This window comes from Vipera berus, assembly GCF_964194415.1.
Source record: "Vipera berus genome assembly, chromosome: 1".
Taxonomy (NCBI): domain Eukaryota; kingdom Metazoa; phylum Chordata; class Lepidosauria; order Squamata; family Viperidae; genus Vipera; species Vipera berus.
This window is the reverse complement of record NC_138202.1, coordinates 117,162,351-117,174,974: the sequence shown is the minus strand read 5'-3', so window position 1 is coordinate 117,174,974 and position 12,624 is coordinate 117,162,351. Positions and strand designations below refer to the sequence as shown.

The 12,624-nt window shown below is 39.7% G+C and overlaps 1 protein-coding gene across 3 annotated transcripts; it reads right to left on the bottom strand.

Moving 5' to 3' along the window:
* Positions 1-2,800: 2,800 nt before the first annotated feature.
* Positions 2,801-11,543, bottom strand: CDK2AP2 (cyclin dependent kinase 2 associated protein 2). Of its 3 annotated transcripts, none has more exons than XM_081313499.1 (4): positions 10,985-11,543; positions 4,398-4,498; positions 4,173-4,305; positions 2,801-3,428 (listed from the first exon to the last, which is right to left on the bottom strand). In XM_081313499.1, exons 1-4 carry the CDS (start codon positions 11,079-11,081, stop codon positions 3,361-3,363), a joined length of 399 nt encoding a protein of 132 aa, XP_081169625.1. In that variant the 5' UTR covers positions 11,082-11,543; the 3' UTR covers positions 2,801-3,360. The 3 variants fall into 3 exon arrangements, with proteins under 3 accessions (XP_081169625.1, XP_081169627.1, XP_081169626.1); XM_081313501.1 differs by having other exon boundaries at positions 11,260-11,543; XM_081313500.1 differs by having other exon boundaries at positions 10,887-11,035.
* Positions 11,544-12,624: the final 1,081 nt, after the last annotated feature.

Here is a 12,624-nt window from a genome sequence, read left to right as displayed (position 1 = left end):
TTCCAAAAGTAGTAGGCATAATAATACTTCAGATTTCTGGAAAGAGTTTCAGTCCTTTCTTTATAGTTTGCAATATTTCACCCTCCTTCAGTTTAATTCATGCATCTGTACAAATCAACTGTGCTTCAGGACAAACCCACTGGTTTCTCTGACTTTTCACCTAACCATTACTTATGGGGACTTTTCAAAGAACACCTTCCAAAATTAAAATCTTACAAATTAATGCTACATTTCAGATTTAGAGGGTATTTGTGGGGTAAATCTATTTCTTGTGATTATACAACTGATACCTGCTATACTCATGGGTATTAAGATCTGCTAACAAATTTTTTTATTTTATTTTAATCCCATTTATATCCCGCCCTTCTCCGAAGACTCAGGGCGGCTTACAATCTAAGCACAAATCAATGTATTTTGAAGCTTTTATACATGATCAGTTTTATATAACAATATACATCATTTACTATTGTGTAACTTTTGCAGGTTACTTCCTAGGCTTTTTGAGGAATATCTTTTCCATCTGTTAAAAACATTTATTTTCTGCAAAAATTGTATTTTTTCCTCTACTTTCATGAAATGTATTTCTATCTTTTATGTGGAGTGCCATGTGGAGCTATTTTATTTTAAATAAATATTTTATTTATATTTCTTAATCACACATCTCCCACAGAGGGGCTGTGTATATACATTTGTTACATTTATGTAACAAATTTACATAACAAATTTATGATTGCTGCACCATCCCCCCAGTCACATGATTGCATTTTGATCACTTGGCAAAACAGGCTTGCATTTATATCCACTTGCAGCATCCAGTGGTTACGTGATTATGTTTTGCAATCCTTTTACCATTTTCCAGCAGAAAACACGCATTTGATAAGCTGCATTCAGACTTACAACCATGTGATTTGCTTAATGACTACGATTTGCTTAACTCTGGTGAAATACTTAAAAATAGCCATAAAATTATCATAAGTCATGTGATAACTTGACTTATGACCACAATCACTTATGATCAAAATTCTGGACTCAGTTGTGGTTGTAAGTTGAGACTACCTGTATTGTAGAGAGCAAGTTTGATGTAGTGGTTAAAGCATCAGGCCTAGAAACCAGACCATAAGTTCTAATCCTGCCGCAGACACAAAACCAGCTGGGTGATCGTGGTTCAGTCACTTTCTTAGCCCTAAGGAGGAGGCAATGGCAAGCTACTTCAGAAAAACCTTGCCAGGAAAACTGGCAGGAAATCTTGGAGAATTGGACACAACTGAACGGAAGAAAAAACTTTAGGGTCAAGAAATAACTATGTATTTGCTCAAGAAGTTTACTGATGCACATTCATACTAATTTATTAAGCCACGTTCTCAAATCTCAGTCTTGCATTCATACATTATCTAGGCAAGTTACACTGATCTGAACGGTAGTTATTAGCCAATAGGTTTTTGGCAAAAGGACAGTATTTTAGGCCGTAATCATTATTTCCCCCTCCACTTAGATTTGGTAGGACAATTAAAGAATCCTCTGAAGGTATATTCAAGTTGTAGCAATAAGGGCTGAAGTACACTTTTCATACTTTTTAACCCAACCATAATTTTAAAACGTTCCTCTGTGAAGAATCAGCATTTAGGAGGGGATTATTTAATACATCCCACTCAATCACACTTTTCTACAATTCCTCACCCTGGGACTACCCTTCTTCTTGATAGGCTATATTACTTTCCAACTATCTATAAACTATCCTTTTTCTAAAAAAGGAAACAGGAAAAAGGGAAGATTTAAGCACCCTTGTGTTCTATTGTACCCTTCTATAAGGAATCTTTTCTAGACATGTTGCAGGAGGCACATCTGATCTTATAGCTCCATGCTTCGCTAGTAATATCTAGGCCTCCTTAACAAATAATACCTTCTCTCCCCTGGGCACCAAGAAATTATTCTGAGTAAAAGCTGGATTCCCAGTTCATAAGCTTAGCATGTTTAGAGTAGTTGCTCTGGATGCAAGTTATGCTTCTCCAGGAGGAGCTGGCTTACAATCTGGGGATTCTCCTGGACTCTCAATTCCCACTGACACAAGTAAAAACTGTGCCTTGGAGATCCTTTGCCTAGCTTTGATTGCAACAGGAGACACGGCCAGGTCAATGCATGCTCAGGACAATGTCATCTCCTATTTGGACTACTGTTAATTCTCTCCATATATAAACTGATTAGCTTGGGACCTGGTTATCTGCAAGACCATATATTCAAGCAAAATCTGCATGTTCAGGTCAGGCTGACAGAGTGCATACTGAGAGCCCTTACCTCCAATGAGATGAGGTAGGAAAGGAATTGGGGCAAGCGTTTTTATTGGAGCTCCCTTGCTGTGGAGTGTTGTATCACCAGAAATAAGAGCTGTACCATCATTCCTGATTATTTAGAAAGCTTTGCAAAACATGCCATTCTCAAAGTGCATTTGGGAGCCAAGTAATGAGTTGAAAAGAGGCTTGGGATGGATCATGCTGTTCCATGATGGTTATAATATACATAATAATCAACATATGGTATTTTCTACTATTTCATTAGCAACTTATGTTCTCCTTGTAAGGCCACTTAGATCTGAATGGCTGAAGGGGCATAGAAATACATATTTAGAAATAAAAATCCAACTTCACGTAGATGAAACTACTTGATGAAAGCCCCTTGCTCCAATGAGAATGGGAAGCAGCAGAAATCTAATTTGAGGAAGAAAAGTTTTAGAAATGAAATAGTAACATAGGTGTACTGTATTCCTAACCTCTGACACAGTAACAGCAAAAACAAATCATACAGGAGTAGAAACATTTTATTACAAGTTTTCCAATACAGGCTCAGTGATCACTGGTTGAGACTCTTGTTGCAAGAGGAAGAGAGGGCTTCATACTGCTTTACTAAGGAAGCATATCTTGCAATACATGCCCTTCAGGAATATTTTAGCGAGGTAGAATATATTCCCCTCACCACATAAAAAAAATAGAAAAAGCACAGTGAAGAAGAGATAATCCAAATTCTAAAGATTTTTATTTATTCAAAAACCCCATGTATTTTATAAAGATATAGAACTTGTCACCAGCAATTATTTCGACTAGTAAACCAAGGATATGCACAATGAACGCTTTCTGTATATATTCCCAGAATGCCAATTGACGGGAAGTTCTGTGATGCAAATGGAGATACTTCGGATTCTTAGGTGCCAATTGGTATAAAGGTCTTTGGAGGCGATCACAGTTCTAAGACTTGAGACACTGATTGGTAGAAAGATTTGAAAGGAAGGGGAAAACTCCAGATTCTAAAATGTTGATTAGCTGGAAAGTGCTAGGATCCTCCAAGGGTGGTGCCAGGAGGAAGCGAGTGTTACGTGCGGGCATTACGCTCTGTCTCTGCCAGACACTCTCTTACTAGCGCCCGGGCATGAATAATGCCTGCAGAAAGAAAGTCACAAATGTAAGGTAGGCTGAATAATGGATTTCAAAGCAGCAACACAAAGCACAAAGTATGTGACAGAATTTGCAACCGTAGCATCTTCCACATAAAACATTTATATATACCTTACTAAATTCAAGATCAGTCAGAAGATAGAGGGCAAAATGCAGATGTGTGGGTTTGAATAAATCAGAAAGTACAAGATACTAACTGGCAGCAATGCAGTACACAACACAAGGAGCTGTTGTACAGCTGTCTTGCAGAAACAAATCAACGTTTCCCAACAAGCTAGGTTTATACCTGCTGGGGATAGATTCTAATCTAGCAGGTTCTACCTGTTCCTACTATGGCACAGCTATTTGCATTAGTGAGAATTGATTTGGCTGGAAATACTGAGAACTCTGGCTTTAGGGTTAGGGAGTTCTTTTCATTCATTCCTGAGCAAGGCGAGAACTAAACCAACTTTGAACTACAAACTCAAAAGACATGACTTGGAAGAGTCAATTGGAAATTGCCAAACCAGTCATCTATTAATTACTGTGCAGCATTGTATTTGAGAATAGTTTGCAGAACTTCTGGGAAAGCCAGCCATATATATGTGAACTTATAAGGAGCGTGGGAAATTCGGTGAGTGCCAGCCTCTGACAGGACAAATTTGAGTAATGGCACAAAAATGAGTACTGTGATGAAAATGCTTCTTCAAATACTTCTTCAAATACTGTGATGAAAATGCTTCTTCCTACCTCGCTTCAGTCGTTCCATAGCGCTCTTGCTACCTGCGTATGTAGGTCGAATCTCTTTGCCCATCTCTTCAATCACCGAAAGCAAATCTGTGTATGTGCTCTGGGAGCCTTGGGCACCTGGTGGCTTCATAGCCTGCAAGATCAACAGCAGAAATAAAAAACAAAGGATCCTTCTACCATTATTTCCATCAACTAGCAAGCCCTTCCTCATCCTTATGTGCTCACCTGCACGTAGCCCATAGATGGGGGCCCAAAATCGTTGAAGAGAGGTCGAAAGGGGGCAGATGCTCCGGGGACAGAACCAGATGGCGATGGAACACTGGTAGCTGAAAAATAAGCGACGGTGTTAAACTCACTGCTAATCTAAATTCTTGGAGGATTTATTTCAAGTAAATTAAGAGGCTTTTTAAAAAAAAAATAGAATCAGATTTACAATATAGGCCTTCTGAACGGCTCGTGGGAATTTGATTCTCAAATTATGAAACTTCTGTTTGAACAATTCCATAATACAGTTGACATAAATCACACAATTGGAAGTTTTATTGCAATTTGTCTGAAATCTAAAATAGGGGAAAGGGAATCGGGTGTGACTATTTTTGGATAGATCAAAAACAATATACTGTTAATCTTGAAAATCTACCACCGGATCTCAATCGGTCAGAAAAAGAGTTGATTTTTGGTGTTCAAAACATTCATTTCAATTCAAGGATTAACCAATTCACAATTTTTCAAGAGTTAAAGAAAAATGTTAGATGTACGATTTCTTCTTCGTATCACAAATATATCACAAATAATTACACAATATATCTGAATACGTTACTCTGCAACTTTGGGGCACATGGGGTATTTGCAAAGTTTTTTAATATACAGAAATGCATGAATTAGAGCAGGGGTCAGCAACCTGAAACAGTGAAAGAGCCACTCGGAACCGGTTCCCTCACAAAAGGAAAAACTGGGAGCCGCAAAAAATGTGTGCGCATGTGCGTACATGCGTGCATGCGCAGAACAGAGTTTGACTGAAGAGTGGAAGCAAGGCGAGATATGCACCTACCCTGCATATTTGAATTGATTGGCTGAACTTTTTTAGTCCCACTTTTTTTTTGGACTGCACATGGCAGAGGACTGGGAGCCGCAGGAGACGGCTGAAAGAGCCGCATGCGGCTCCGGAGCCATGGGTTGCAGACCTGTGAATTAGAGTAATATATTCAGAAGCTGAAAAGACTAAACCAAGCATAAAGCCCAGAAAGGATTTTTAAAACTACCACCTAGTGCAAATATATTAATTTTATATAGAGGAACTTCAATATTCTCCCTAAAATAAGTAGTATTATTTTAATGTTAAGTATTTGATAATTAAATTGTTTCCCAATTTAAAACTGGAGAATATGGTCAAATTTACATGAAATTGAAAAAAGAATTTAATCCTTAAATTTTAAACCATTTAATGTTTTCACCATTAACACAATAGAATTTCCTTGGACTAGTATACTTACACATCTTACCAAGCCAAGGCCAAACAATGTGCACTAGAGCAGGGCTTTTCAACCAGTGGTACGGGTACCATCTGTGGTACATTGGCACCTGGCAGGTGGTATGCAACCATCCTAGAAAAGTGGTAGCAGGGGAGGGGAATGAGCTGAACTGGTGGCAGCACTGCATAAGCCTGAGCGAGAGATGGCTGGAGCTGCAGGGCTGTCAGGGCTCAGTGGAAGTGCCAGGATCAGCGGCAAGCTCCAGCTGGAGCTCGGCGCTGATCCTGGTGCTTCTGCTGAGCCCAGAAGAAACGTCAATCAGCTGGAATGTTGCAGCATCTCCAGGGTCTTGTGGTTTACATTCAGATGCTTGGCAACTGATTCATATTTATGATGGTCAGTGTCCCAGGGTCATGTGAAGTGACCAAAACCTACTGCAACCACCCAGCAGAGGGGGGGGGGGAATAAAAAACAAACACCTCCCCCACCCCACCCCTGCTGCCAATCCTCAACAGAAATGCTCACAACAATGAAAACCTTGGATAGGAGGAAGAGCGCCGCCAGTCTTGCTCGGCTGTGGCTTGGGGGGCACTTTTTTCAGTGCCATTGTAACTTCGAACAGTCACTAAGAGAACTGTTGTAAGTCGAGGACTACCTGTACTTCATCACTTTTTCCGTGGTTTTTTTTGGTCATCAAGTTTTTGACATTATGCTAGGCAACTGGTGGTACTTGGATGTTTCCATATGCTAAAAGTGGTACAATGGGTGAAAAAGTTGAAAAGCCCTGCACTAGAGGTTAGCAAGGATATGTAGCTTGCTTACTTTGTAATCCCAGATTTTTTTTAAAAAAAAAAAACTAATATATTCACACACATACAATTTTAAACAGCTGATTATTTGTGAATGCAGATATTATTTTATTCTAACTTATTTTTACCACTTTTTCAATAGAATACAGTAGTTGCTCAAGCATGTGTACATTTTAGTATCTTTTGATTCCCTTTTTAGGACTGAAGTAACAGAAATTTTATTTTAGGCTTTATGTTATATTCTAATATTATATTGACATTCTAATCTTATTTTGAGTGACAAACAAATTGTAACCTTTACCTGATGTAGGAGGTACGCTAATTTATATCTTCATTACTATCTGACTGACTACTGCAATTCACTGTATATGGGGCTGACATCTTTTATCCCCCTTGTTACTTGTGTACATTTTGTTTTTGCTGGAGTTTTATGGTGCTACTATTGTTTTAATCATAGCTTGGATCCTTTGCATTTTGCTAATACGTTATGTGAGCTACTGATTTTGCCTTGCTAGACTGAGATACGTTTAGTAAATAAATGAATAAAATATCTTGGAAGTATCAGCAAGTCTTTAAGAAATGGAAGAGGAATAAGTAACAAAAATATATTTATAATGTGAACAGAGAACTTCCCCTTGGCTTTTCCGTCTTGACCGCAGTAGCTTGTGGGTTTTAATTCAACTTCCTGTAGCCCAGTGTATAACATAAAGCAGAATTTTATGGGTTTTTACTAAGAACTTGCTGCTCTATACTGATCTGAATTCAGCCATTATTCTTGGCTGTCAACTTCATCTTCCTTTTCTCATCCTAACCATGTGAGCCTAACACTGTAAAAGAAGAGCATAATTTCAGTATTTTATGAGTCATCTTGCGAATTCTATTATACAATGATAAGACACTTAAAAAATAAATAGTACATATGTACACATAAAAGGTACACTATTCATCATTCCTAAATCATATTATGGTCTACTAAAACTATTCAACTCAGGACAAATTTCTAAAAGTAGAAAACTTGAAAATACAAAGTCCTTAACTGAGGAAAGAAAAGAGTATTATGCCACTAATAAAGTGTATGTTTTAAGACTATGAACTATCTGAAATTAATTTGTGACAGAAAGAAAGAGTATGAAAACAACTCAATTACTTTGATCAGTAAATTAATTTGTGCAAACAAATCACCTATTCAGGGGTAGGCAACCCAGCCAGCATGGCTGGCTTAGGAATTCTAGGAGTTGAAGTCCACAAGTCATAAAAGAGCCAAGGTTGCCTACCCTGAATGCTACTACAAAGTGAAGCAAACTATTGCAGATGTTACTTTAGTACAGATTTCTTCCACAGGAAATACCTTTTCAAAGTAATTATACAAATAATATACCATTTTCTTTAATACCATCTAATAATGATTTCATCCACGATCCATATATTTCGGATTGGCATAAAGGCAATATGTTTTCTACTAACTGTCTAGTTTTTCAGCCACAGCAATACAGTAATTACAGACATGCAATTAACTTCCCTGAACTGAAGAAAATATGAGAACTAGAAAAGGAAGATTTTTATAAAGTGGAAGTCTGCCGATTCTTTTCTTTGAAAACTATTAATGTTTTCAAGATATCTAATACATGCATATAGAAAATTCAGTTAATAACCCTTTGCATGGACTAGAATATATAAAAGATTGATCAAATCCAACAGTATTATTCTGGCTGCTAATATTAGTCCATGGTGAGGCAGATAATTAAGTTTGCTATTTGAAATCTAACTGAAGACGACTTCCATGGAAAAAATGGCAAACTAAAGACAGCTCTGTTACAAGCAAAGCCAATAACTGCAGCAGAATGAAGAGAGAGTGAGAAAACCAGAATTTGTAATTCCTTTCTGAACAAGGAGAGGACTTCAGATTACACATAAGTGCTCAGAGAGCTGCTCCTCATCAGAAGGCTGCAAGACAGCACTGGAAATCGAAGTAAAGCCAACTTTGCTCAAACCACGGTCTACACTTTTAATGACACTGGGTTTCCATACTTCCTTCTCTAGTTACTTTCAGAAATTGCTTGATAAGTGCTGTTTTAGATATTAGGAATCTTTGAATTGACAAATTTTATAGCACTAGGTGAATTTCTTTCAATCCTTTCAAAATACATATTAAATACAAGTTTAAGGACTTATAAAATTCTTAGAGTAAATGGGTGATTAGAACTTTGATTTTAGAAAGTTACAAATGGTGTAAGGGTCTACTAGTTGAATTTGAAATAAAATTTTGAAATTAATTCTTAAGAAGCTTTTCCATGGGAAAATGCATTTGTTTTGAAAAATGATTTGATGGGACTTGAAGGCTATACATTAGAGCCAGGGTGTCAAACTGCCAGCCCATAGCCTGGATGCGTCATGGCAAAACTGCGCCCTCCCCATTGTCAGCAATGGCAAAAAAGTCAAGATACGTCGCAACATGTCACGTGACATTGCAAGTTTGACACCCCTGTATTAGAGGGAACTAGAAGAAACTAAAGATTACAATTAAAGATCTAAATTTGATTTATTAATATAGAAAGGAACAAAACACTCTTAACATTGCATGTTTTTGAAAAATGGACACATGTTAATTTTAAGTGTGTCTACTATTATAGATTGTGCTTAAAGATTTTATGGAGGACAAACATATTTTATTGGACAAGACTGAGGGTGATTTGACATTTAAAAATGACAGGCTAAAGAAATTATATGGAAAAAGAAGCTATACTGGATATACAAATGAAACCCATTGATGTCTATTAAGACATCAATATACAAATATACAAATAATAAACCAAAAGATGAACTGGCTAACTTTCCTATATTGGATTTTTAAAAAAGGTTAAAACTTTGAAGAATTTTGTGAGTGAAAAAAAAAGAAATCAAGTTCCTAGTGCATTATTTGAAGGAATAAAAAATATCTGGTAACCCTTAATGGACTTTTGCTGAATGACAAAGTTTTAAAGATTTGTGGTATGGAAGGAAGAAATCACGTTTTATATTTTAAGAGAAGGTATTAAGTTACTAAAAGGGACGCGGTGGCTCAGTGGTTTAGGACGCTGAGCTTGTCGATCAGAAGGTCGGCAGTTTGGCGGGTCGAATCCCGAGTGCCGCGTAGCAGAGTGAGCGCCTGTTACTCGTCCCAGCTTCTGCCCACCTAGCTGTTCGAAAGCATGTAAAAATGCAAGTAGAAAAATAGGGACCACCACGGTGGGAAGGTAACAGTGTTCCGTGCGCCTCTGGCGTCTAGTCATGCCGGCCACATGACCACGGAGACGTCCTCGGACAAGCGCTGGCTCTTCGGCTTTGAAACGGAGATGAGCACCGGCTCAATCTTTTGCAAGCACCATACATACATTCATTCCAACAGTCACTTATCTTCAAAGCTATATAATGGAATGCCAAAAGAAGCATAAGTACATTGGCAGGAGGGTATCAGCATAGCTAATATCTCCAGGAACTTTCTGTAACCACACCAAGATATGTACAAGGAGCAGAATTAGTAGTCTGTGTACTAGTAAAAAAGTAATTTCCATTCCTAAATATGGTAGCCAGATTCTAGGCAACACTCAGTCAGAATACTCTTTAACAGAAAAACTGACAGGATCCAGTTCCGTTCTTCAGGTATATGAAATTGCTTCTTCCTGGCCACTGCCACTTATGCTATGTTCAAATAAGTTAGCCCTAGTTATAAGTAAAATTGTAATTTGTCCTCCTTTGTGCTTTTCAATTAAACTTTAATGTATTGCTAATCTAGGAAAACCCGATTCACCCGACATTATGTAACCCTATATTGCTCAAACAGAAATCCAGCTGAGTTTAATGGGGCTCACTCTTTGCATACACTGCAATTTTATACCAGTCCACACCGAATATAATCAGAAATCTCTCAAAATATGCAGACTGAGCTTTCCTTCTATTTCTCCGCTTTTACCATCCAGAAGTTAAAACTTTTTACTTTTCTGGGCCGGTTCGCTTTTCTTTTTAACCAACAGCCCTTTCTTACTTTAAAAGAAGTAGTGTAATAAGACACTCACACATATATATAGAAACAAACAAAATGAATGTATACTTCAAACAAAAGGGAAAGTAACTAAGGCGAATAATATATATATATATATATATATATAGTGTGTGTGTGTGTGTGTGCACACTATATATATATATATATATGTGCACTATATATATATATATTATTCGCCTTAGTTTCTTTCCCTTTTGTTTGAAGTATACATTCCTCTTGTTTCTTTCCATCTAATACAACCAGGGTTTCTTTCTCCCCTCTTCGCTTTTCTAATCCGCCGCCCCCGAGCCTCTGTCTTATCAAGCTGCTCTGGAAGGCCCAAGAAAAACCTGCCAGGAAAAGGGCGGAGAAGGGGGGGGGGAGGTGAGGCAAGCCTCTAGGGCCGGGCACTGACCCCAGGCGACTCCGCCGTCTAGCCTTCCGCCCCGTTCGGCTTTCCGCCGGCCCCTCTGCTCGGGCGCGGGAGGAGGGCAGGCAGGCGGGGGCTCTTACCGACCGGCGGGGCTCCGGGGGCGGGACTGGCGCTACTGCTGCTGGTGCCGGCGGCTCCTGAGCTGGTGGGGGCAGGCGCGATAGGCTTGTAGGACATCCCCGACTCCGCGCTCTCTAGTACTGGCTGGCCCGCGATTGGCGCGCTGCTCCGGCTTCAGCCGCGACTGCCGCTGCTCCGATTGGAGGGGAGGCTACAAAAAGTACACCCCTGGCTGGCAAACTCTTTTTTCCTCCGCCGGTCCTGATTGGTCAGAGGCGTCCTAAATGCCGCCTACCAATCGGCTGCGTGGGTCCTTCCTTCCCCCCTGCCGGCTCCACGCCTCTTCAGCTGCTTGTCCCGGCTTGGTTCCCCGGCGAGTGTGGGGGGTCTCTTTTCTCGCGCCCGAGGAGGCGCGCGCGCTTCACCCTTCGGTCCCTCGAGCGAGCGGAGCGGCCGCGCTTTTCCTCCCTCTTTCGTGCTCGCGATGCTAGGCGGCTTGACCCTGGGAGAGCGAGCGAGCGCGCGCTTCTTCCGCCCCGTTTCGCTCCTCGTCCCCTCGCGCTCCGAGCGGAGTCCCGCGAGTGGCCGCCGCGGATTACGCCTTCATCTCGCGCCTACGTGTCTCGCTCCCTCCCCCTGTGACCTCACTGCGTACTATCACCCGTCCCGTCCGTTTCCATAGCGACGAGAGGGCCCGAACAGTGGCCTGCCTGATGTCCCTTCGTCAGGCCTTTGGGTTCCGAAGGAAGGCGGTGGGGCCTCAGTTGCCTCTTTACCCCGCGCCTTGGTGGCTCGTTGGGCATCTACGTGTAGCAGAGTGCCCTCTTGAACCGTTTTGAGCCCCCTAAAAGTTTGGGGCGTTCTTTTTCCGGGGGGGTAGGGAGGGAGTCTATTACCTCGAACGTTGAACATGACCTATTTCTGTATTTTTATTTTAGTTTTTATATTTCCTATGCCTGTAACTGGAATTTTTCTTCGAAGAGAGATGAGAGGGTCAGGGGTCAGAGGTCAGGGTTTCTCTTTGGATACTGCATGGTTCACTAGCTGGATATTTTGCAAGACTATCAGAGAGGTGCGAGGCCCTTCTGCAACACATTTTGCAAGTTTATTCAGATATTTTTATTGCAGTGGACTTCCAAAATTTCATGGTGATTGAACTGCCTCTCTTTTCTTTGATATATAAAGAAAGGATAAAATTACTTCAGACTGAGGGATACGATTTTTTATTGTATGGCTACATTTTATAGTTTTGCATATTGATGATAGTGAGGGTATAAAATAGTATTAATAAACAGTAAAAAAAATAGCTTCATCTCAGGTGCTGAGTTGTTTAATGATAGATTCCAGATTCCCAAACAAAAATAGTATTTTTGTTGTCATCTGTAATAGCATCGATTTATGACAAAAGAGTTGAACAGTTTTTTACTATAAGATAGTAGTCATATGGGGAGAAGGTAATCCACAAACATCTGAAGCAAACTGCAATACAGATATTCCTCAACTTACGACCATAATTGAGCCCAGAATTTATGTTGCTAAGCGAGAAATTTGTTGAGTTTTACCCTATTTTACTACTTTTCTTGCCACATTTGTTAAGTGAATCATCATTGCAATTAAATTAGTAACATGGATGTGAAGTGAATCTGGTTTCTACATTGCT

Coding starts and splice junctions, on each gene's coding strand:
- CDK2AP2 (XM_081313499.1), bottom strand. CDS start 11,081: ATGTCCTACAAGCCTATCGCGCCTGCCCCCACCAGCTCAGGAGCCGCC. Junction 4,306..4,397: donor CATCTATGGGCTACGTGCAG/GTGAGCACATAA, acceptor TTGATCTTGCAG/GCTATGAAGCCACCAGGTGC. Junction 3,429..4,172: donor TATGGAACGACTGAAGCGAG/GTAGGAAGAAGC, acceptor TTCTTTCTGCAG/GCATTATTCATGCCCGGGCG.